This window comes from Quercus robur, chromosome 2 (genome assembly GCF_932294415.1).
Source record: "Quercus robur chromosome 2, dhQueRobu3.1, whole genome shotgun sequence".
Classification (NCBI taxonomy): Eukaryota; Viridiplantae; Streptophyta; class Magnoliopsida; order Fagales; family Fagaceae; genus Quercus; species Quercus robur.
In genome coordinates, this window is record NC_065535.1 from 67,584,703 (window position 1) to 67,611,137 (window position 26,435).

Genomic DNA, 26,435 nt, shown 5'->3' on the forward strand with positions numbered 1-26,435 from the left:
AGTAGTACAATATGCAATGAAGAAGATGACCAATGAGACTGAATCCACATTATTACAAAACAAATTCAAAGAGAACTAGTCTCTATTTTAGCCACATCTCAAACCACGGTGCTTGGAATACTCCAAAATCGATAAGGTTCAAATTTTTTCTACTAAGAAAGTTGGAACTAATTGTCACATTGGCCTGCAACTCTGCATATATATGATATATCGGCTAATTAGCTAGCCAAGAAGACCTTGAGCCATTTCGCAGACTTCTTGAGGATTCTGTCCAAGTTGTTGAGGTAATTAGTGTAAGCAAGCCCGTACCGCATAGTGTAGCCTGACCCTATTTCCATGCAGTCCATTAAAGCCCACATGAAGTATCCATTTACGTTTGCTCCCTGTCTGCACTCAAACAACAAACAATCTTTATGACTTTGTTTGTTGGGACAAACTTTCTAATTTTATGGTCTTATTTATGCATAATATTGGTGCCATCAAAAGAATATGTGACAATTAATTAGTTGCGATTGGCAGATTATAAAGCGGAACAAAATTAGTAGGTAGCGCTCAAGAACATACTTCATGGCTACTGAAATGGCATAAAGATGGGCAAGAATATGCTGAATCTGAACATCATCTTGTAATGTAGTCTCTACTGCAATAGTATCATCTCGTTTCTTATGATATCTTATTCCAAGGCATATACAATCATATCAAGATAAAAAAAAATGATTTTGTGATGTCTTTTTTTGCTTGATGAATATGAAAAAGGGGAAGTATTTTAATTAAATTACTAACCATTCTAAGTTATAAAGAACTTAGGATTGTTGTATGCATTTGAAAAGTAAACCAATGCATCGGTTAACCCTTATGGATAGATATAAAATTCAGTGCTGCCTGGTGTCTGAGTTAACAATGAAATATCATGTTCTTAGTTGATGTCTTAAAGACATTGGGTTTAATCAATGTGTAAACAATAGATTTAAAACAAAATAGTCTTACTGCTGCACCAATGTATACCTCATCTTTATTCTCAGCTGTGACAAATGCAACAACCAGGAAAGATGGATTAGATATTCCTAACTATCAAAACCAGATTTAGGCTAAATTCAATAGCATGCTAAATTAAGCTATTTTGTAAATGAAACCACAAAAGTTTACCTGAGATTGTAGCAAACTGATAGTCAGAATAGGCAGAAAAGGTTGCATCTTTATCAAATGCTACGGTAGTTGCATATTTGGATGTATAATAATTGATACCAATAAAGTCGAAGGATCTTTTAATTAAAGTCTTCTCATCATCTGTGAATTTTGGAAGTCCATCCCTTACCAAAGCCTTCATGATGAATGGGTAATCTCTGATAGTTTTTAGACCCCTTAAAACCCAATTGGATTAACCTAGTTAATTAGTCAAGTTATTACTTAGTCCAAATTCTAAGTCTAGGTTATAACAATCAAACAATCATATCATGCATAGCAGCGGAAAGATAAATGATACAATGATATGATCATCCAAGAAACCAAACCGGTAAAAACCTGGGGAGAATTTAACCTAACTATCCTCATGGTAAACCTGAATCCACTATGAAAGAATCGAAATTTTATAATAAGACTTAGACCACTAACACTCTATTGCTACCTACCAGTAGAAACTTACTGACACGACCACGTGCAAGCTCCGAGACCACGAACTTCTTCTTTCTTGGATTCTCCAGCAAGTACAAGCACACCCACTTGTGTTTCTTTAAGTTCTTATAACAGCAACTGAATGATCATCAAGTTCTTGAACAAATCTCCTTCTTGATAATCCTAAGTTTGTGTAAAGGAAAGCTCCTCACAGATCTCACAATAGATTTACACAAACAGCAATATGAGCAACACTAAAACTTGGCTAGGGTTTTCCTTATATACCTGGGGCAAAAACATAAAACCCTAAACTTTTTAAATGAATTACGGCTGAGTTGGAATTCTATAGAAAAACACATTTTGCCCGAATTTCTATTGATCGAGCCTAAGCTTCAATTGATCGAACCAAGCCGAAATGTTTTATTAAATTTGCATTAAATTAAATCAAACTTTACATAAATGACACAACTTTGAGCAAGTCTAAACACGACTAAACATCTTGTTTTGATCATGGTTTACCAACAATACACATTAGAGTTCTAAATACATAAGATCCTAAGTTATTAGTACCTAACAATCTCCAAACACTAATGGTTCCAAAAACCTATTCATTCAATAGAAAAAAAAGAAAATGAAATTAGACATAATTTTTTAGTCAAAAGGATTTGATTATGTATGTGTTTTATTGACAATGATAAATTTTCTAATCATCCAACCAAGAAGTCAAATGCTTTTCGGGCTGCATCTTAATCCTAAATTGTATCTGAAGCAGGTAAAAACCATTCTGTCACTAGCAAAAGGCTGATTTGTCCCGCTTGGGTTGACTATTAACAAAACAAAAAAAGGTTATATAAATAATATTATATAGAAATAAAAATGCAAACTAGTTATTCTAAAGCAAAATGGGTGTCAGCTTATGATTGGCCTGGTGAAAAATGCTACAAAACAAAAAGAAGAAGAAGAAGAAGAAGAAGATGATGATGATGATGATTTAATTAGATTTCACTTGGTATGTGTCTCTGCAGAGTTTTACAACTGTGGCATGGGCTAATATAATGTGATGGGCACAAAGGAATGGATCTGTTGCAGCATTTTGGAGTGGGTTGGTCGTATTGACTGTATAACCGTATGGCACCCAGACTTGTGGCTTATTGATAGTAGTCCAGTGCTTCACTCAGTCACCAAAATATTGGAAACAAACATTGGCATAGGCTTTAAAATCATCCTTATCAATAGTAAGGTGGCAACCAACTACATAGATTAATATCTCAGGAAACTTTGATAGTTATAGTGATTAAAATAAGACATCGAATACTGGAAGAACTTGAACTTACACAATTTGGCTGCTCTAGAAGCCATTGTATTTGTCTCCTAGTGCTTGAGGTAAATCGAAGTGGAACAATGTCACAAATGGGGTTATCCCTGCATGGGAAATTCAGAGTCTAGCTCATTTTTTGAGCAACTGAAAAGAAAACTAGTTTGAAACTTTAGGAACAAAAACTTATTGTCCTTTCATCATGAATTAAGCACAAGTAGGTTTGAAAAGTAAATTGATTCATACCATTTTTTATAAGTTCATTAATAAGATTGTTGTAGAAATTGATTCCCTCATGGTTTATTCCACCATCTATGGTTCCAACTGCAAGTTGATTATGAAAAAGTACATAAATTTCTTATTTTCTGAAATAGTTGGCTTGTTTGAGGTTGGCTTGTTTAGAAGAAAAAAAATACCAGGCAAAATTCTTGACTAGGAAATGGAGAATCTGTAAGTGTCTGGACCTCATATCAAATAGCGCTTGCATGTCATCCTGGGTTGCGAGCTAGTTAGAAAAAGAAAGAAAGAAAAAAGCACTACCTTTTTTTTAGTTACAAATTAGTGACAAGAAGGAAGTTGTATTTATTTGGCAAAAATATTGACTTGTTTGCATGAAGTTTGTAATTTATCCATAAACTTTAAAAAGTTAATTTTCAAATTTTAAACTATTCCTTCTCAAAAAAAAAAAAAAAAAAAAAAAAAACTTAAACTATTGAAAACATTACACTTTCTTTTAAGATTATTATTATTTTTTCACTAGCATGAGGGCAAAAATATAAGAACAAAAAAAAGATTTTTCTTTCAACAATTTAGGAATGAAATAAGATTTTTTTTTTTTTTTTAAAAGTTTTAAGACTAGAAGGTGTAACCTTATTAACAATTTAGAGAAGCAAAGGAACGGTTTTTAAGGGTTTGGGATGAATATTGAAATTCAGGCAACTTTTAGGTATAAAAATAATACTTTAACCTTTTTTTTAATTCCTTTTGATATAGTGTTGTTTTACAAACTTATTTTCCAAAATATAATTCTAGAAATATTACAAATTTTACTATATAAACAATCTAATGTGTCATCAATCACAAAAATAAAACTCAAACATTAATTTCTTTTTATCAAGATTTCTAATATTCATTTATAATATTGTTGGAAACCACCAATCACATTTATTATTATATCAATATATAAAAGTTAAGTAGTAAAATTCGTAATATCTTTAACATTTTCCTTTATGAATTTAGGTTGCAACAAAAACTTTGATCCGTGAAGAAGGGGGAAAAAGAGAGACAATTTTCCCTTGTAGTTATTATTATTATTATGTTTTTATTGTTTCTAAAGCTTTATTATTGTTATAAAGCAGATCAACAATCCTACCAATGCTTAAGAATATTTTCCTAATTTGACATTCATGATTCAATTAGGTATTTTCCTTTAAAGATTTTAGGGTAAATTACATTATATCCACCTAAGTTCACCTCAATTAGTCTTTTGTAACCCACATTTGTTAAAAATAAGAGTAAATATGTATTTTTACGCTCATTTATGTCTCTCTCCTCTCAAAACATAAAAAATATAAATAAAAAAAGAGAAATATAGATAAAAATGCTAATGTTATAAAAACATTTAGGGGTAATTATACCCCTTTCACTTGAGGTTTGGATGAATGACACTCCATGCCAACCTTGAAAGAAAAAAACACTCCCCTCCCTTGAGGTATGAAGAAATTAACACTCATCACCCTCCATTTATATTAGTAACAAAATATTTTAAATTTGTTTCTTTACAAAAGTTTAACCATGATTAATAGAAACATAATTGATAAGTTTAGAATAAAAGTACCAAATTTATCAAGTACTAAAACACTTGTAACAACAAATCTCTCCATAAACCATTTATAAATATAAAAAAGAGAGTAAAAAACATGCTTAATATTTTAAAATGCAGTTCAATTAAAATTTTAAAGCAACCCTCAAAAGCCAAGCTCACCCTCCAAGGCCACAACCCACAGACCCATTAACCCACTCGTTTCTTCTCTAGATTGAGTCCCAGGTACTTGATGTTTTGGAGATTTGATTCAAGTGTCTTGCTATTGTGGTTGGGATTGTTGGCTGGCTGGGTTTGAAGATGTAAGGTTGTAGACGGAGGAGACGAGATTTGGAGTGGCTCAACTGTGAACCCTATGAAAGAGAGAGGATTGTTTGTTTCTCGATCGGAAAGATGTGGGGTTTTTTTTATGGGTGAGATTTTTATTGGTTACACAAGATAAACATAGGAACCAAAATAGTGTAGATGATTAGTCCTTGCTGAGCTACAAATTGAAGGTCGGTCATCATGGGTTGTTCCTGCCAGCTTGGTCATCACATATGGTTTGTGGGAGCAAAATTACACATACTATTTTGTCAAATATAAACAACATACTATTTTGTCAAATATAAACATATTTTAAGAGAGGATCAGTGAATATAAACAGTAACCATTGTTATCAAATTAAATATAACAGAAAATATTCAGTCAAAAATATATAATATAAAATATTAGAAAAAGGTGCCAGCTATAAGTCAAATATGAACTGATGCAGTGGCGTCATCTACAAGCACTAACAAATTAAACACTATTTCAACTAAATAGAGAGACTTTACCAAACAGGGGAGATCTCAGCAGATAACAAAGCAAAACAGAGAGAAAAGGGAAGAGAGATTTACTGGAGGTTGGAGCGGACGACAACAACAAAGCAGATTGTTAAGTCGTTGAAGTGTGGAGAAGGGATTTTTTTTTTTTTTTTTTTTTTTTAATCCGGATTTTTTTTTAAAGTAACCAAACTGATAGTCTTCGACTGATAAATTTCAATATCAGAGTAAAGATGAGAAGATGAAGCTATCAGATCAGAAGCAAGGTGAAGATATCAGACCAGATGCAAGAGCAGAGAAGAAAGCCTTAAGCACAGAGCAGTAAAACTAAAACGACAATGTTTCTGCATTAGAGCTTTTGTATATACGACATGTAGTTTAATTGTTAATTAGAAGCTTTTATTTGTTGATACGTGAGATAGTTTGTAGCTAGCACGTGTGAAGGTGGTTCCAAGTTTGTTTAGGTAGTTACTGTTCACGCTTGTATATATATATATATATATATATATATATATATATACAGCTTGTACTCATTGATTCATTTTAATAAAAATACAGCTTTTCATCTTTTGGTTTCGTGATATGGTATCAGAGTAGATTCCCAAATTCCTCTAGGGTTTCGTTTTCTTTTTCAGTGCTGTATTTTCAGTTTCATTTACTCAATTTTGTTGAGAAAATTTCCCCTGTTCTTGAGAAATTTTCTTTTCCTGAGAATTGTTTGCTTTTCTTGAGAATTGTTTTGTTTTCTTGAGAATTGTTTTGCCAACAATGGTTTCTATTGTGACGAATGGTGCTACAGAATCTGAGAATCCATTTCATTCTTCTCCACAAGATTCACCAATGGACGACCCTCTGTTCTTGGATCACGTAGAAAATCCAAGTCTAGTTCTTGTTACACAGCCTTTAACAGGTAGAGAGAACTACTCAGGTTGGGCTTGTGCTGTGAGAAAAGCTTTGCTCACCAAGAATAAATTACGGTTCATTGATGGGACTTTGACTCTTTCATCACCGTTGGTGTCTACTCCTTCGAATGTGCAAGCTTGGATCAGATGTGACAACATGGTTGGTACATGGCTAACCAATTCAGTCTCACCAAAACTCCAAGCAAGCATCATCTATGAAGACACTGCCTTGGAAATCTGGAATGACTTGAAGAATCGTTTTGCTCAGACTAATGGGCCTAGAGTCTTCAATCTTCAAAAGCAAATCATAGAACCTCATCAAGGTGAGATGTCCATCACTGATTTCTTTACACAGTTGAAGGTGTTTTGGGATCAATTACAGAACCTTAGCCCTTTTCCTACTTGTGCTTGTGGTAAATGTCTTTGCAATATTAACAAGGAGCTCACTGATTTGCAAGTAAAAGAGTCTGTGATGAAATTTTTAATGGGATTGAATGATTCTTTTTCCCAAGTTAGGACTCAAGTCTTGCTTATGGATCCAATCCTTTCTCTTAGTAAGGTTTACTCTTTGTTAATTCAAGAAGAGACACAAAGAACAGCTCCTAATGCATCTGTTGTTAAAGTGGATTCTATTGTTTTAGCTGCTAAATTGTCCAATGATCATCATAGTACTAATTCTAGTGGCAAGGGCAAGGACAGGCCAGTTTGCACTCACTGTGGCAAGACTGGTCACACAGTGGATAAATGCTATAAGTTGCATGGTTTTCCACCAGGGTTGAAGTTCAAGAATAAGTCTTCTATGGCTCATCAAGTCTCTTCAGAATTCTTGCCCTTTGCTTCTCCAATGCATCACCAGAATTCTGCCTTTACATCTGAACAGTGTCAACAACTTCTTGCCTTGTTTGGTGCTTCAAGTTCATCTCTTGCAGTACCATCTCAAGTCAAACAAGCTTCCATGGCCAATGTAGCTTCTTCTTCCACTTCTGCTAGTGTGCCAATGTCAGGAATTGATCTTTCCCATAGTGTTTTCTTTGCACAAGTGATCAATAGAAGGGCTTATGATAGATGTACTTGAGTGTTGGATATTGGAGCTACTGATCATTTTATCTGTTCAGTTGATTTGTTAACTTCAATTACTGCTACTATACAGTCCTTGGTTCAATTGCCAAATGGGGAATCAGCACAAGTCACTCACATTGGCACTGTTACTCTTTCTTCTTCTCTCACCCTCACTAATGTTCTTTGTGTTCCATCTTTTAGTTTTAATTTGCTATCTGTTAGTACCCTTACCCTTTCTCAACCTTATTGCCTTGTTTTTCTTTCCACTTATTGTTTTATCCAGGACCTTTTATCTTCGAAAACGATTGGGGTGGGCAAAGCAGTTGATGGTTTATACTTGCTACAGTGTGACAGTCTTCAACATACTCCTGCTTCTTCACTTGCTGATTACTTGGTCAATCACAAGTTCAATGCTGTCTTACCTCCTTTCTTTGCAACTATTTCCACCAATCCCTCTTCTCAATCTACATATCTTTGGCATGCAAGATTAGGTCATCCTTCAGACCTTAAACTTAGAGTTTTAAGTCATGCTATTCCTTCTTTGCACTCATCTTGTAATAAGAATTGTCAAGTTTGTCCTATGGCCAAACTTGAACGATTGCCTTTTCCTTTTAATAATAAAATCAGTTCTTGTGCTTTTGATTTGATTCATATGGATGTTTAGGGTCCTTATTCAATTCCTACTTTAGATGGTTTTAAATACTTCTTGACTATTGTTGATGATGCAACCCGAACCACTTGGCTATTTTTGATGAAATCTAAGTCTAATGTTAGGCCTTTGTTTCTTTCTTTTTACACTATGGTTGCTACTCAGTTTGGTCAAAATATAAAGTCCATAAGAATTGACAATGCCAAGGAGTTTGATATTTCAGATTTTCTAAATTCTCATGGTATCATCCACCAACACAGCTATGTTTACACTCCACAACAAAATTCTGTTGTGGAGAGAAGGCACCAGCATCTACTTTCCATTGCAAGAGCTTTACAAATTCAGTCTTAAGTTCCTCTTCAATTCTGGGGTGATTGTGTCTTGACTGCTGCCTATCTCATTAATAGACTTCCATCCCCTTTGTTGCATGATAAAACACCTTTTGAGCTTTTATTTCATAAGGCACCAGATTATACTCATCTCAAAGTCTTTGGGTGCTTATGCTTTGCTTCTACCATTACTCACAATAGAAATAAGTTTTCTCCAAGAGCAAGAAGGTGTATATTCCTTGGTTATCCTCCTAATGTCAAAGGGTATAAACTTTTTGATCTTGACACTCATTCTATTTTTGTTTCAAGAGATGTTATATTTCATGAGTCTGTATTTCCTTACTCTTCATCTTCAAGTGATTCTACTTCCTCAACATCCTTGCCTTTACCTTGTGCTCCTTCCGTTCCTATCTTGCTTGATGATCCTATTTTGTCCAAGCCTGCTTCTTCTGCTCTTTCTCATGACTTTATTATTCAACTTCATCATAGCATTGATGATGATTTTCTTGATGAGGTGCCAGCAGAAGCTCCTGAACCTATTGCTGATCCTATTCCACTTAGAAGGTCTTCTAGGTCCATCAAAAAGCCTTCTTATTTGCAAGAATTCCATTGCAATCAAGTATCTTCTGTCATGCCTGTTTCCTCACCTCAGTCAGGTACTTCTCATCCTCTTTCTTCTCATGTCTCATATCAGCATCTCTCTTCTTCATATAAGACTTTCTGTTGTGCCATTTCCTCTCTTGTTGAACCTACTTTCTATTACCAAGCTATGTCTGATCCCAAATGGCAAGCAGCCATGGCTGTTGAAATAGTAGCTCCTGAAGCTAATAACACATGGACATTGACACCTTTGCCTGTTGGTAAGAAGCCCATTGGCTGCAAGTGGGTTTATAAAATTAAATATAAGGCAGATGGCTCTATTGAGAGGTACAAAGCCAGGTTAGTGGCTAAGGGCTTTACCCAAAAGGAGGGAGTGGACTATTTTGAAACCTTCTCACTAGTAGCTAAGATGGTTTCTGTCAAAGTTCTTCTAGCTGTGGCTGCCATCAAAGGGTGGTCTCTTAGTCAATTGGATGTTAACAATGCTTTTCTACATGGGGATTTGGATGAAGAGGTGTATATGGCTCTTCCACAAGGGTTTCATAGCCAGGGGGAGGTTGTTTGTAAGCTTAACAAGTCCCTTTATGGTCTCAAGCAAGCTTTTAGGCAATGGTTTGCCAAGTTTTCAAGCACACTAATTCAACTTGGCTTCATTCAGTCCAAAGCTGATTATTCTTTGTTTACAAGGAAGTATGGTGATATTTTCATGGTTCTATTGGTGTATGTGGATGATGTCTTTATAGCTTGCAATGACAAGGCTGAAGTTGATAGGTTTAAGATCATGCTAGATGATAAGTTCAAGTTAAAAGATTTGGGGGATTTAAAGTTTTTCCTTGGTTTGGAGGTTGCTAGATCAGACAAAGGAATTGCTCTTTGTCAAAGGAAGTACACTCTTGAGTTGCTTAATGATGCTGGATTGTTAGGATGTAAGTGTGCTAAAACCCTATGGAGCAAAATCAAAAGTTGAGCAAGTTTGAGGGAGAAGAGCTCAAGGATCCTAGCTACTACAGAAGGCTGGTAGGTAGGCTCTTGTACTTAACAATCACAAGACCTGACATTACATTTGCTGTCCACAAGCTTAGCCAATTTATATCCAAATCAAGAAGGCCACACTTGGATGCAGCACAGAGAGTATTGTAGTATTTGAAGAGTGAACCAGGCAAGGGGCTTATGTTTTTTGCTACCACAGATTTGCATTTAAAAGGGTTTGCAGATGCAGATTGGGTTGCATGCCCTGATACTAGGAGGTCTGTGACTGGGTATATCATTTTCCTTGGGGATTCTTTGGTGTCTTGGAAGTCCAAGAAGCAATCCACAGTCTCAAGGTCTTTGGCAGAAGCTAAGTATAGATCCATGGCAGTTGCAACCTATGAAAGAGTGTGGATTTTATATTTCCTCAAGGACATTGGAGTGCATCATGAAAGAGAGGCCTTGTTGTTTTCTGACAGTCAAGCAGCCCTTCATATTGGTTCTAATCCTGTCTTCCATGAGAGAACAAAGCACATAGAAATAGATTGTTATGTGGTTAGAGATAAGGTTTTAGAAAAGGTAATCAAATTGAATCATGTTAGAACTGATTGCCAGTTGGCTGATATGCTTACTAAGGCTTTGGGTTATAATCAATTCTCAAATCTTACTTGTAAGATGGGAATGATTAATATACATAAACCAGCTGCTCTTGAGGGGGAGTATCAGAGTAAAGATGAGAAGATGAAGCTATCAGATTAGAAGCAAGGTGAAGATATCAGATCAGATGCAAGAGCAGAGAACAAAGCCTTAAGCACAGAGCAGTAAAACTAAAACGACAGCATTTCTGCATTAGTTTCTGCATTAGAGCTTTTGTATATACGACATGTAGTTTAATTGTTAATTAGAAGCTTTTAGGTGTTGATACGTGAGGTAGTTTGTAGCTAGCACGTGTGAAGGTGGTTCCAAGTCTGTTTAGGTAGTTACTGTTCACGTTTGTATATATATAAAGCTTGTACTCATTAATTCATTTTAATAAAAATACAGCTTTTCATCTTTTGGTTTCGTAATATTCAAGTTTGGGGATTTGTTATAGATATTTTTGGTGTTTTGATTTGAGGGGCTGATTTACCCCAAAAAATAAAAATAAAAATGGAGGAGCTATTGAGCAAAGGAATGGGCTAGATTTTTTTTTTTTCTTTGTATCATTTTTTATTCCTCAAATTCTAGGAGGGGCCAGAAGTTGAATTTACATACAATTTAGTTATAATTTATCATTTTATTAAGGTTGTAACTGAAATTTTCAAAAAGCTATGGGGCCAAGGCCCCCCTGGCCCCAATGGCTGTATATGCACGAGTTGTGTGCACTATATATATTGCTTTCTGTACTTCCATCCTGTGTAGAAATACCGTTTAAAAAAAAAAAAAAACTTTTGTAGAATTGGTTTTATATCATTTTTTGAGAACTATGTAGCAATATTCATATATACTTTGTACCGATTATATGAATCGACTGCAACGTCCGTGATTCCATCATCATCTTGGATATAACTATCCCAGGTCGCTGGTCCTCTCCCTCCTTCATCACCTTTTCCTTCTGTCTGTACCATTTCATTACATGTGAGTTATATATGCAAAACACATATTCTATATAAATGAATTTATGTGTGTTTATAAGAGAGAGAGACCTGAAAAGCAGAAGTGGAGCTACCAAACTTGAACTCAGTAGGGAAGTCTTTTCTTGTCATTTTGTTGGTTGTAGTTGTTGTATCCTGCGTTTGGTTTGTGCTGGTAGTTTTATCAGTAACTGAAGATGGTGGAACAGAACCTTTCCAACATCTAATGGTAAGCCTCAAACTCTTGTTCTCATTTCTCAGAGATGGGACTCTCCGACATGCTCCAAAAATGGTAGTTTCTGATTTCTTCAAAGAACCCAAACCAGCCATCGATGGCCTCATTGGCAATGCAAGGTTAAATGCCATGTTGAGACAGAGAGAGAGGAATTTGGTGCTTAGGGATCTATAGCTGAGGGCTATTTATAGATTTAATGTGATGAAACTGTATCGGAAATTTGATTGAGGACTTTGGTACATCTCCAACAAACACTCTAAAACCATTTCATTTCATGGCGAACCAAAATGGAAAAGTATAACCTTTCTATTAAAAAAAAAAAAAAAAGGGAAGGAAAAGAAAAGAAAAGGTTAACATTACACCGTATGTGTCAACTACTACCATGCCCGTTTTTTTTTTTTTCTCTCTCTAGAAAGGAGGATAACGTTAATTAAGATCAACAACCAGCTTCGCATGAAACTCACGTGTTGCATGTTACATAACTCCTTTTAATGACTTTTAGTTGGCTTACTTTTACCAATACTGTGGGTCCTCAGCTTGTTTTTGTCAGAAATCACTACTTTTATGGTCTCATCCTCACAGTGGCGGCTCCAGAAATTTTGTCCAGGGTGTTCCTATTCTACTTTGAAAAAATTTCGGGTGTTTTGGGACGTTTCGGTAAATACCGGCCGAAATTCAAGATTTGGCCGGCATGAAGTTTGTGCTTAAAAAAAAAGTGTTCTTAAAACCAAAACAAATTTGCATACTGTACACTAAAAAGCCTCAAAAGGAAAAAAAGTGAAAAGAACATAAATGAACAAAGGTACCTGTACAATAAACTATAAGTTCATTTGAAATATTAATAAAATTATTAATTATTGTTGTTTAGTTATTTCATTAATTTGTTTGTCTTTTATAAACTATAATTTGTTATATTGTTGTTTCATTAATTATAAAATTATTAATTGTTATTTAGCCTAACATAATTTAATTTATTTGTCTTTTATAATTTATTGGTTAATTATACTGCTTCAATTATTGTTGTTTAATACAACAATAAACTATATTGCTTTAATTTGTTTATCATTAATTATATTACTTTAATTTGTTATATTGTTTAACCTTATATGCACATTACACTAAAAGCACTAAAAAAGTCACTAATGTGCACATTATTTACATATCCCATGACCATGTGTAGCACAATAATTAAATCACTAAAACTATGTAATGTGCACTTGTGCAACCCGGCTCCATCACATTTGCCCATCCACCTGCCCTGCCAATCAGAAAATTTCACAAATAATGCATAACGCATTACACTAAAAGATAATTAATATTTCACCAACATCAACACACTACACACACCAACAGATGACAAAGCCAAATTCAATTTTCAAAAAGTCAAAAACAGACAAAATTTAATAAAGCTAAAGTCTAAAGTTCGGCCAATCAAAAGAGAGAGATAGTTACTGAGTTGGTCTTATTAAAGAATAAAGAGAGAGAGAGAGAGTGAGAGTCATCATTTCAGATAGAGAGAGTTAGAGAGAGACTGAGAGACTCAGAGAGAAAAAGAGAGAGACTGAGAGAAGTTAGCTTAGAAAAAAAAATGAAATACCTTGAGGGAGGGTCGGAGGGAGCACCGGAGCAGCGGCAGCAGCCGAGCAGCGAGCAGGGAGGGCGGGACGCCTGAACTGGACTGGGCACGTTCGAATGAGGCGGCGGGCGAGCAATCTGCCGATCTGGCACTGGCGTTCTCCGTCCTCCGATCCGATGAGCGACGACGAGCGGCGTTGCTCTCTGTGACCTCTGTCTGTCTTTAGGTTAGGGTTAGCTTAGTGATTTCATTTATTTTTACAAAGCCTTTAGTGAGAATCTGTGGGTTTGTCATTTTTTGTTTTTTTAAGGCGCTGCGCTGCTCTGTTTTTTTTTTTTTTTTTGGGTGAGAATCTGTGGCCTGTGGGTTTGTTTGTAATCTGTTGAGCACTTGGGCTTGCCGTGGGCTTGCCTCTGTACAATTTTTTTTTGGGCTTTTTTTTTTTTTTTTTTTTCCTCTTGAAAGTAGAATAATTTTTTTTTTTTTTTTAATAATTTGAGGGTATTCCTCATTTTGTGGCTGAGGGTGTTCCTAGTATAGGACAAATACAATTTTTTTTTTATTATTATATATAATTTTTTTTTTTTTTTCAGGTCAGGGTGTTCCTGGGAACACCCTGACCTGTACGTGGCGTCGCCACTGCATCCTCAAGATTTTTGCTTACCTTTTTTTTTTTTTTTTTTTTTTTTTTTTTTTTTTTGTTTATTGTAGGTCCATTCTACCTTTTTTCTTTTCTTTTGTTTTGCTACAGCAATTTCATGAAGAAAATAATAAACTTATCTTATTTAGTTTATAGCTTTTATTTATAACACTTTTAGTAAAAAATTAAATAAATTTTTCTCAAATAGACACTTAAGCGTTTTGCATGTAAGAGTAGGCGAATGCAAGTGTTAGTGAATATAAAGTAAGAGTGAAATAGTGAAAAATGATGTGTATAGTAAAGTATATGTAATATTTTTAGTATCAATAAATATATTTTTTTGAAAAACTCTTTTTTTGTTTTATACTTGAGCATGATGAGATTTATTATAGAGTATTTGATAAAATACTTTTCTTGATTGTCAAATTTATTATTTTGACAATTTTTGCGGAGAGAAATCTCAAAAATTGGTACGGGTTTCTTCCGGAGGATTTAATGAAAGAAGAAGATGCCAGCAACTCAGGTTTCACATGCATTCTCAAAAAATCTCAACAATTTCAACTATGAACTATGGTGGTCGTGCATGAAGTCATACTGGAAGGAAAGGATTTGTGAGAAGTTAAATGCCGAGAAAGCATGGCTCCATCAAAAAGCTCTTTACTTGCTCAAGCAGTACATAGAGGATAATATGCTAATTCACATATATCAAATACAAATATAACAAAGTAGGCACGGCTCACAGTGTCACACGTTAGAGTGGTGTTCATGAGGTACCAATTGAGCAACTCATCCTGTTTCATTTCAAATTAATGGAAAAAAATTGTTAAAATTTTAGTGTTTGAATTAAAGACTTAAATTTCGGCTCTTGCCTCTCATCTCACAAGAACTTTGTACTTGTGAAATGACAATTATACCAAGTGTGTGTGGTGTTGATTATGGTTATAGTGTTAATATCTTACTCTATTTGACAAAATTTAATGTATTGTCCTAGTACATAGTTGATAAAAGCTTTGTTGTGGGAAAATATTTACTCAGAGTAGGGTCCACTTGGTTGGAATGGTGGAAAATTAGAAGGATAGAAAAAAGGGGAAGGGATAGAAAAATGAGAGGATGAAAAATATTTAGTTTTCTATTATACGTGCTTGGTTGGAAGGATGAGAAAGTGGAAAGATGAAAAACTTATTTGTTTGGTTAAGAAGAAAAATGAGATTATAGAAAATGAAATTAGTATAAATCAGTGGCGGAGTCAGGATTTTAGTCTAGATGGGGCAAAATTAAAAAACAATATTAAAAGTGAAATTAATCTAAAAAATATTAATCAACAATAATAACAAAATAAATAAACAATTGTAAGCAAATATGAATATATTTCATATTATTAAAATAAATAAACAAAAATAACCAATTCATAGCTATTAAAAAATTTACAAATTGATGGAGTAAAAATGTGATTAGTGTTACTTAAAAAATATAATGAATAAATGTTTGAAATTATTTTTTGTCATTGGTGACATGCTAATTTGTAAGACATAAGTAGTAAAATTTGTAGTATCTCTAGTATTATTAAAGGATAAAATGCTGTGAAAAGTATCATAAATAGTGAAAATGGTGTAAATAGTGATATAAAATAAAAAATAAAAAATAAAAAATAGTGAAATAGGTGCAACACGTAGGACAAGACAAAAGTTACTTGTAAGAATAGTGACATTGGTGAAAAGCTTACATGGTTTGGCGTTTGAGAACTTTTTTTCTTTTGTTTTTCTTGTGTGTCAAAGTCACTTTCAACCAAGTAGAAGTCATTTTTTTTTTTTTCATTTTTTTTCCTCTATGTCAATAAGTAATTACTTTAGACTACATATGCTAGAAAATTTTCGGAGGAGTTAGGGGGGCAAGTGCCCCCTCCCCCCTCTCTGGCTCCCCCCTCTCTGGCTCCGCCTTTAGACTACATATGTCTCTATTAAATCAAAAAAAAGTAACACATTTTGTTATTAAAAAATTGTGTATGAATGGTAATTCATTAATATATATATATATATATATATATATATATATATATATATATATATTAATAGAAAAAGACAGGAAGTTCAAGAACCCAAAATTTATTTGTCCAAAAAAAAAAAAAAAAAAACCAGCTAACTGTTTGAGAAAAGAAAGGACAAGCACATAATAAAAGAAAAGAAAAAAGAAAAAAGAAAAAACCGAAGAGAGATAAGCACAAAAGAAAAAGGAAAAGAAATAAAAAATGAAGATAAGCACAAATGAAAAAAAGAAACCGAATGAATATATAAAAAGGCAAAAAAATATCTATTAAAAAAAAGACAAAAGAAGCATAGTATAAAAGGACAGTTAGCCTAGACAACTATTGCAAGGCATTTTCACTTGTGTATTCATTCGGAATTGGGGTGATTTAATTGTGGTGGGCTAAGAGAAAAAAATTGTCGGGCTCCATTATTTTTCTCCTCTCTTTTCCCTTGTAACTAAACACACATTATTTATTTTCTTTCCTCCATTTTCTATTCACTTTGTTTTCAACTCAACCAAACATACCCTAAACTCATATGAAAATATTAATTTTGTGTATTGGGTAGATAGTTTTTATTAGGTTAGAGTACCACATTAATTTTCATTTCCTAAGTCACATTTCTTTATGCTCATTTCCTATAGTGCAATTCAATTTTGATCTTGTGTTCAATGACCACGCCAGAACCATGAGAACATGGACTATTTTCATAGGAATCGCAAGTAAAAGTACAATAGTAACTTTTTTACAATGAAGTTGAGAGTCTTGTAACTTAACAAATTGATACCTTTTGGTATTTTCAACGGGGACACTAGAGTTCAAAAAAGATGAAAGCATGGATTAGAAGAAATTGTGTGTGGGCTAGAGTTGTTAAAAAAAGTTTTGTTTTTTGCTTTTTGTCTTTTTTTTTTTTTTAATTTTTAATTTATTTTAAACAAACTAGTTTTTAGCTTTTTGTAACACATTAAAATAAAAGTTACTAAAAATCAATGTTTTGAATACTATTTCGAACCTTCTTTTGGTTTGTCTATTGGAATGAAATATTTCAGTATCGGCTTGTTTTTACATTTCATTTTAGGGGTTACCGGCTTCCCCGTGCCCCCCCCACCAAAAAAATATATATCAACAAAATTTCCAAAAGATAATAACTAATTACCAAAGCATATACAAATAAGTAAATGATAGGGTCATTATTTCTTTAAAAAAAATATATTATTTATCTATACTAGTATACTACCATTGATTGGGTGACTTTTTTAATTTTTATTTATCAAGGTGTAGTACCATTTGAAAGTTTTTAACTGTTAGCTCATGTAGTAGGTTGATCGGTGGATCACGTGGCACTATTTTCTATATATGCAAAATACGTGGAACTCTTGATAAAATAATGATTACACATTTATAGTTTCATCTACCCCACACTATTTGTTATAAATGCAAAAAACGTGGAACTCTTTCCTTTGATAAAATAATGATCACACATTTATAGTTTCATCTACCCCACCTAACTTCATTTCCTTTATCCGAATACAACTACTAGTCTCTGTGTTTTAAAATTCTTATTACACTCTCCTTGCCTCTTTTTTGCTGCAAAAAGCAAATATGTGAAGGTTGAAGTTTCATGAGTAATTCACCTCAGTCTCAAAATCATCAAAAGTCACCTTCAGTTTTTTCCCCCTCTCTCTTCATTGTTGTAGAATTTTTGGTTATAATTGATGCCTGAGTTAGAATAGAATCAGTGCAACTCAGAAGAGTTAGGACACTGCTACATGTAATACTAAAAAAGAACAAATTCATTCCGGCATATGCTACCTTGTCGTGAGTCTTGTCAGGAACAGACCTATGATTTCTTATTGTTACTCACCCACGGTGCAAAAAACATTGTTAGATCATAATAGGCGTAGAATTTATACAGTTTTATCTAAAAATGACCTATATTAGATTGTGTATAATTGTGTAAATTTAAAAAATTGTTATAATAACCGTGTAAATTTACACTAACACTATTTATTTCATATTTCATATTTTTTATGTTTATTCTTTTTTTATCTCGAGATATATCTCGAGGTAAAGAAAGAGAGTGGATGATAATTGTGTTAAGTGAAAAAAGAGAATAAGCTAAAAAAAAAAAGAAAATTTGATGTTTTAATGAAATGTAGTGTAAAATAGATAATCTGATGTGGAGTGTTTTGATAATTAAATATGTAAAATAGAAAAGGTAGGTTCTTATACTAAAATAGACAAATTTTTTTTTTGTAAGAGTCGATGCGAATGTCCTTACCTACCTACTACCAACATTTAGTGGCGGCTCTAGGATTTTTTGTCTAGGGGGTCAACAAGAAGATAAATCTTAAATAGAAAATGAATCTTTTGGTCTACGATATTTCTTTATTACAAATTTGTCCAAATATTCTGTTTGAAGCTACTGCATTTATACACATTAGGGTTTTGTAATCAAGTACTTCCTGATCTTCATCGTTTATGAAGTGAAGAACTTTGCAGCCAACAACAATTATTCAAATTGTTGGAGTTAGTCTTGTACTGAGATCCGTGCTAATGAGTTAATCATAAATTGGAGATTTATGCAATAAAGGAAAGAAGACTATTACAATATCAAGTCTAATTGGATATTGGAGTGAAGATTCAACTGTAGGTTGGTATTTTGAGATAGGTTAGGGTAGTGGTAAGATTCCTCATACTTGTAACCGCTTGATTATTGATTAGTGGATTCTTGGGAGTGGTGATCTTAAATTCACTCAGTGGGATTTTGCCTTGCTAGAGATTTTTCCCATTTGTCAACAAATCACCGTGTCAATTTAATTTCCGTTGCATTTAGTTTATTTGGTGATTAATTGATGCCTCAATGATTTGCATGTAATATGACTTAATTAATCAACTTGAGTAATTGAATTAATTAATCGGGGTCAATTTATCTTAACCCAACAGATATATTACACCCCTTGTCTGCTTAAGGCCCTTTCTTTCCAATCTCATATTTGTTTTCTTCCTCTCCCTCCAAATACTCCAAAAATCTCTTTCTCTTTCTTTATCCAAGTTTCCTTAAATATCAGTATCACCTCGCATATTCCCCCCCTTCACTTTCTCTCTCTTTTGGACTTTACGTAACAAAATATCTTCTCTCTCACTTTTGCTTCTACTTTCAGATTTAAAAAAAAAAAAAATTATCTCTTTATTATTCCTAGACTCTTCACTTTGCTTCATTTTTAGACTCTGATTGTAGTTATCACAACTCCGTCCGTACAACCAAAGCGTAAGCTCTACCAAGCTCACTTCAGTAAATATATATATATATATATATATATATATATATATATATATTAGCACAATAATTGTAAACTTCAATGGGGATATTCAATTAATATCCGTACCATAAAACAATTTTATAATTTATGAAAAATCATTACTTCATGTTTATGGTTCTTTAACCATTAACATGATTTTTCTATAAAGGTGACATCATATGCCACATTTAAACAATAAAAAATACCCATAGTAATTATGCATGTGAAAATGTAATTTATAATCAAATAAAAATGCATAATATTATTTTCGAGGGAACATAATTTTAACACAATGACCATGCCAGAACCATGAAGAAGCATGGATTATTTTCATAGCTGTTCCGGAATTGCAAGTGGAAGTACAATACTAAGTACAATATGCAATGAAGAAGATGACCAACGAGACTAAATCCATATTATTATAAAACATAAATTCAAAGAGAACTAGTCTCTGTTATAGCCGCATCTCAAACCACGGTGCTTGGAATACTCCAAAATCGATGAGTTTCAAATTTATTCTACTAAGCAAGTTGAAACTAATTGTCACATTGGTTTGCAACACTGCATATATATGATATATCGGCTAATTAGCTAGCCAAGAAGTCGTCCTTGAACCATTTCGCAGACTTCTTGAGGATTCTTTCCAAGTTGTTGAGGTAATCGGTGTAAGCAAGTCCGAAACGCACTTTGTAGCTTGACCCCACTTCCATGCAGTCCATTAAAGCCCACATGAAGTATCCATTTATGTCTGCTCCTTGCCTGCACTCAAACAACAAACAATCCTTATGACTTTGTTTGTTTGGTCAAACTTTTTTTTATGGTGTTATTTATGCATAATACAGGTGCCATCAAAAGAATATGTGACAATTAATTAGTTGTGATTGGCAGATTATAAAGCGGAACAAAATTAGTAGGTAGCACTCAAGAACATACTTGATGGCTTCTGAAATGGCATAAAGATGCTGAAGAATATGCTGAATCCGAGCATCATCTTGTAATGCAGTCTCTACTGGAATAGTATCATCTCGTAACTCCGGATATCCTGTTCCAAGGCGTATACAATCATATCAAGATAAAAAAAAAAAAAAGATTTTGTGATGTCTTTTTTTGCTTTATGAATATGAAAAAGAGGAACTATTTTAATTAAAGTACTAACCATTCTCAGTAACAAAGAACTTAGGATTGTTGTATGCATTTAAAATATAAACCAATGCATCGGTTAACCCTTTTGGATAGATATAAATTTCACTGCTGCCTGGTGTCTGGGTTAACAATGAAATATCATGTTCTTAGTCGATGTCTTAAAGTCATTGGGTTTAATCAATGTGTAAATGATAGATTTAAAACAAAACAGTCTTACCGATGGACCAATGACTTCCCCAACTTTATTCTTAACTGTGACAAATGCAACAAACAGGAAAGATGGATTAGATATTCCTAACTATCAAAACCAAATTTAGGCTAAATTCAATTGCATGCTAAATTAAGCTATTTTGCAAATGAAACCACAAAAGTTTACCTGAGACTGTAGCAAACTGATAGTCAGAATAGGCAGAAAAGGTTGCATCTTTATCAAATGTTACGGCAGTTGCGTATCTAGATGTATAATAATTGATACCAATAAAGTCAAAGGATCCTTTAATTAAAGCCTTCTCGTCATCTGTGAATTCTGGAAGTCCATCCCTTACCAAAGCCTTCATGATGAATGGGTAATCTCCAAACACTAATGGTTCCAAAAACCTGTTCATACAATAGAAAAAAAAAAGAAAATGAAATTAGACATAATTTTTTAGTCAAAAGGATTTGATTATGAATGTGTTTTATTGACAATGATAAATTTTCTAACCATCCAACCAAGAAGTCAAATGCTCTCCGGGCTGCATCTTGATCCTGAATTGTATCTGAAGCAGGCAAAAACCATTCTGTCACTAGCGAAATGCCGATTTGTCCTGCTTGGACTGACTATTAACCAAAAAAAAAAAAAAAAAGGTTATATAAATAATGTTATATAGAAATAAGAATGTAAAACTAGTTATGCTAAAGCAAAATGGGTGTCAGCTTATGATTGGCCTGGTGGAAAATGTTGCAAAACGGGAAAAAAAAAAAAAAAAAAAGAAGATGAAGAAAAAGAAGATGATGATTTAATTAGATTTCACCTGGTATGTGTCTTTGTAGAGTTTTACAGCTGTGGCATGGGCTAATATAATGTGATGGGCACAAAGGAATGGATCTGTTGCAGTATTTTGGAGTGTGTTGTTCGTATCGACTGTATAACCGTACGGTGCCCAGATTTGTGGCTCATTGATAGTAATCCAGTGCTTCACTCGGTCACCAAAATATTGGAAACAAACATTGGCATAGGCTTTAAAATCATCCCTATCAATAGTAAGGTGGCAACCAACTATATTGATTAATATCTCAGGAAACTTTGATAGTTATAGTGATTAAAATAAGACATCAAATACTAGAAGAACTTGAACCTACACAATTTGGCTGCTCCAGAAGCCATTGTATTTGTCACCCAGTGCTTGAGGTAAATCGAAGTGGAACAGTGTCACAAATGGGGTTATCCCTGCATGGGAAATTCAGAGTCTAGCTCATTTTTTGAGCAGTTGAAAAGAAAACTGGTTTGAAACTTTAGGAACAAAAACTTATTGTCCTTTCATCATGAATTAAGCACAAGTAGGGTTGAAAAGTAAATTGATTCATACCATTTTTTATAAGTTCATTTATAAGATTGTTGTAGAAATTGATTCCCTCTTGGTTTATTCCACCATCTACAGTCCCATCTGCAAGTTGATTATGAAAAAGTACATAAATTTCGTATTTTCTAAAATAGTTGGCTTGTTTGAGGTTGGGTTGTTTAGAAGAAAAAAAATACCAGGCAGAATTCTTGACCAGGAAATGGAGAATCTGTAAGTGTCTGCTCCCATATCTACCAGCACTTGCACGTCATCCTGTGTTGTGAGCCAGTTAGAAAAAGAAAGAAAGAAAAAAGCACTATATTTTTTTTTAGTTACAAATTAGTGACAAGAAGGAAGTTGTATTTATTTGGTGAAAATATTGACCTATTTGCATGAAGTTTGTACTTTATCCATAAACTTTAACAAGTTAATTTTCAATTTTTAAACTATTCATTCTAAAAAAAAAAAAAAAAAAAAAAAAACTTAAATTATTGAAAACATTACACTTTATTTTAAGATTATTATTATTTTTTTCACTAGCTTGAGGGCAAAAATATAAGAATAAAAAAAAAAGATTTTTCTTTCAACAACTTAGGAATGAAATAATATTATTTTTCAAAGTTTTAAGACCAGAAGGTGTAACCTTATTAACAATTTAGAGAAGCAAAGGAACGTTTTTTAAGGGTTTGGGATGAATATTGAAATTCATGCAACTTTTAGGTATAAAAATAACACTTTAACCCATTTTTAAATTCCTTTTGATATAGTGTTGTGTTACAAACTTATTCTCCAAATATAATCCTAGAAATATTACAAATTTTACTATATAACTTTTACAAACTAATGTGTCATTAATCACAAAAATATAACTCAAACATTAATTTCTTTTTATCAAAAAATCTAATATTCATTTATGATATTGTTTGAAACCACCAGTCACATTTATTATTATATCAATATATAAAAGTTAAGTAGTAAAACTCGTAATATCTTTAACATTTTCCTTTATGAATTTAGGTTGTACAAAAAACTTTGATCCACAAAGAAGGGGGAAAAAAGAGACAATTTTCCCCTTCAGTTATTATTATTATTATGTTTTTATTGTTTCTAAATCTTTATTATTGTTATAAAGCAGATCAACAATCCTACCAATGCATAAGAATATTTTCCTAATTTGAGATTCATGATTCAATTAGGTATTTTCCTTTAAAGATTTTAGGGCAAATTACAGTATATCCACCTGAGTTCACCTCAGTTAGTCTTTTGTAATCCACATTTGTTAAAAACAAGAGTAAATATGTATTTCTATGCTCATTTTATGTCTCTCTCATCTCAAAACATAAAACATATAAATAAAAAAAGAGAAATAAAGATAAAAATGCTAATGTTATAAAAACATTTAGGGGTAATTATACCCCCCTTCACTTGAGGTTTGGATGAATGACACTCCACGCCAACTTTGAAGGAAAAAAACACTCCCTTCTCTTGAAATTTGAAGAAATTAACACTCATCACCCTCTATTTATATTAATAACGAAATATTTCAAATTTGCTTCTTTATAAAAGTTTAACCATGATTAGTAAAAACATAATTGATAAATTTAGAATAAAAATGCCAAATTTACCATGTACTAAAACACTTGTAACAATAAATCTCTCCATAACCCGTTTATAAATATAAAAAAGAGAGTAAAAAACATGTTTAATATTTTAAAATGCACTTTAATTTAGTTTTAAAAGCAACCCTCAAAAGCCCAGCTCACCCTCCAAGGCCACAACCCACAGGCCCAGTACCCCGCTCGTTTCTTCTCTAGATTGAGTCCCAGGTACTTGATGTTTTGGGGATTTGATTCAAGTGTCTTGCTACTGTGGTTGGGATTGTTGGCTGGCTGGGTTTGAAGTTGTAAGGTTGTAGACGGAGGAGACGAGATTTGGAGTGGCTCAACTGTAAACCCTGTGAAGGAGAGAGGACTGTTTGTTTCTCGATTGGAAAGCTGTGGGGTTTTTTTTTATGGGTGAGATTTTTATTGGTTACACAAAATAAACATAGGAACCAAAATAGTGTAGATGATTAGTCCTTGCTGAGCTACAAATTGAAAGTCGGTCATCATGGGTTGTTCCTGCCAGCTTGGTCATCATGGTTTGTTGTCGATTAGATGACCGCGGGTTGCTAGGATTTTTGTCTGCGTGTTCTTGTCTTCTTGAGGCAAACAAGCAGTGGAGAATTTAGATCTATTAAGGTAATGTGATATTAATTAAATACACAATTACATTTATAAATTATAATATCAATTTGAATTATGTAATAGGCACATTTAAATAAAGATAATATATATATAATATTATATTATATATATAAAATATATATAATATAAAATATTAGAAAAAGGTACCAGCTAATCAGTCAAACATGAACTGATGCAGTGGCGTCATCTACAAGCACTAACAAATTAAACACTATTTCAACTAAATAGAGAGACTTTACCAAACAGGGGAGATCTCAGCAGATAACAAAGCAAAACAGAGAGAAAAGGAAAGAGAGATTTACGACAACAACAAAGCAGATTGTTAAGTCGTTGATGTGTGTAGAAGGGATTTTTTTTTATTTTTTATTTTTTATCCAAGTCTTTTTGTAGAATTGGTTTTATATCATTTATTGAGAACTATGTGGCAATATTCATATATACTTTGTAACGATTGTATGAATCAACTGCAACGTCCGTGATTCCAGTACTATCTTGGATATTACGATCCCAGGTCGATGGTCCTCTCCCTCCTTCATCACCTTTTCCTTCTGTCTGTACCATTTCATTACATGTCAGTCAGTTATATATGCAAAGCACGTATTCTATATAAATGAATGTATGTGTGTTTATAAGAGAGAGAGATACCTGTAAAGCAGAAGTGGAGCAACCAAACTTGAAGTCAGTAGCGAAGTCTTGTCTTGTTATTTGGTTGGCTGGATTTGTATCCTCGGTTTGGTCTGTGCTGGTAGTTTTATCAGTAACTGATGTTGGTGGAACAGAACCTTTCCAACATCTAATGGTAAGCCTCAAACTCTTGTTCTCATTTCTCAGAGATGGGACCCTCCGACTTGCTCCAAAAATGGTAGTTTCTGATTTCTTCAAAGAACCCAAACCAGCAATCGATGGCCTCATTGGCAATGCAAGGTTAAATGCCATGTTGTGAGAGAGAGAGAGAGAGAGAGAGAGAGAGAGAGAGGAATTTGGTATAGAGAGAGAGAGAGAGTGCTTAGGGATTTATAGCTGGGGGAAATGACTGTTGCCTCCTTCTGCACGAGATCAACAACTATCTTCGCATCTAACTCACGTGTTACATGTTTCTCAAAAAAAAAAAAAAACTCACGTGTTACATTTGTTGCCTGCATGTTTACATGACTCCTTTTGAGTTTTCGTTTGGTAATGACTTTTAGGTGATGTTTGGATAACATGTTGCGTTTGTTAGTTTGCACGTTTTGCGTTTTCCTCCTTTTTTTTTTTTTTTTTTTTTGGGTTTTCACGCATTTTAGGGAATGCGGTTACTGTTCGTGCACTGTTTCATGAACAGTAACTGCAAATGTTGACTTTTTCACAGTGAACAGTGCATTCGTGCACTGTTCACGGATCCACAAATTTTACTTTTCAGTAACTTTTTCATTAAAAATGGGTCCCACAACACTATTCACATATTTAAAAATTATTTTGCTACAGTGTTTTCAGTTTCAGCAAAATAAGTTATATCTAAACTGACCCTTAGTTGGCTTACTTTTCCACAATTGTGGGTCCTTAGCTTGTTTTTGTCAGAAATCACTACTTTGCAGGTCTTATCCTCATGATTTTTGCTTCCTTTTTTTAAAAAAAAAAATATTTTTTAAAGTAATTTCAGAAAAAAATAATAAATTTATTTTATTTAGTTTATTGCTTTTATTTATAACATTTTTAGTAAAAAACTAAATAAATTGTTCTCAAATGGACACTTAAGCGTTTTGCATGTAAGAGTAGGCAAATACAAGTGTAAGTGAATATAATGCAAGAGTGAAATAGTGAAAAATGATATGTATAGTAAAGTATATGTAATATTTTTAGTATCAGTAAATAAATTTAAAAAAAAAAAAAAAACTCCTTTTTTGTATTATACTTGAGCGTGATGAGATTTATTATGGAGTATTTGATAAAATACTTTTCTTGATTGTCAAATTTATTATTTTGACGGAATTTTTGCGGAGAGAAATCTCAACAATTGGTACGGGTTTCTTCCGGAGGATCTAATGAAAGGAAAAAATGCCAGCAACTCAGGTTTCGTA

General features: G+C 33.2%; 3 protein-coding genes across 3 annotated transcripts in view; all 3 read right to left on the reverse strand.

Moving 5' to 3' along the window:
- Positions 1 to 218: 218 nt before the first annotated feature.
- Positions 219 to 1,327, reverse strand: LOC126702252 (myrosinase 4-like). The gene is made up of 4 exons (XM_050400928.1): positions 1,147 to 1,327; positions 1,006 to 1,064; positions 565 to 662; positions 219 to 387 (listed from the first exon to the last, which is right to left on the reverse strand). Exons 1-4 carry the CDS (start codon positions 1,325 to 1,327, stop codon positions 219 to 221), a joined length of 507 nt encoding a protein of 168 aa, XP_050256885.1.
- A 10,180-nt stretch (positions 1,328 to 11,507) lies between these two features.
- LOC126714660 (beta-glucosidase 1-like) lies at positions 11,508 to 12,195 on the reverse strand. Its single transcript, XM_050414900.1, has 2 exons — positions 11,745 to 12,195; positions 11,508 to 11,657 (listed from the first exon to the last, which is right to left on the reverse strand). The coding sequence occupies exons 1-2, from the start codon at positions 12,036 to 12,038 to the stop codon at positions 11,523 to 11,525; spliced, it is 429 nt and encodes a 142-aa protein (XP_050270857.1). The 5' UTR covers positions 12,039 to 12,195; the 3' UTR covers positions 11,508 to 11,522.
- A 7,535-nt stretch (positions 12,196 to 19,730) lies between these two features.
- Positions 19,731 to 26,435, reverse strand: part of LOC126714658 (beta-glucosidase 13-like) — a 137,309-nt gene continuing 130,604 nt past the window's right edge. The window contains exons 3-14 of the mRNA XM_050414898.1: positions 25,024 to 25,160; positions 24,820 to 24,930; positions 22,330 to 22,405; positions 22,160 to 22,237; positions 21,933 to 22,020; positions 21,605 to 21,824; positions 21,295 to 21,410; positions 20,968 to 21,188; positions 20,809 to 20,843; positions 20,605 to 20,710; positions 20,382 to 20,490; positions 19,731 to 20,207 (exon numbers count right to left, since the gene is read on the reverse strand). Of these exons, the coding sequence (XP_050270855.1) occupies positions 20,036 to 20,207; positions 20,382 to 20,490; positions 20,605 to 20,710; positions 20,809 to 20,843; positions 20,968 to 21,188; positions 21,295 to 21,410; positions 21,605 to 21,824; positions 21,933 to 22,020; positions 22,160 to 22,237; positions 22,330 to 22,405; positions 24,820 to 24,930; positions 25,024 to 25,160 (1,469 nt within the window). The 3' untranslated portion in view covers positions 19,731 to 20,035. The remainder of the gene's footprint in view (positions 20,208 to 20,381; positions 20,491 to 20,604; positions 20,711 to 20,808; positions 20,844 to 20,967; positions 21,189 to 21,294; positions 21,411 to 21,604; positions 21,825 to 21,932; positions 22,021 to 22,159; positions 22,238 to 22,329; positions 22,406 to 24,819; positions 24,931 to 25,023; positions 25,161 to 26,435) is intronic.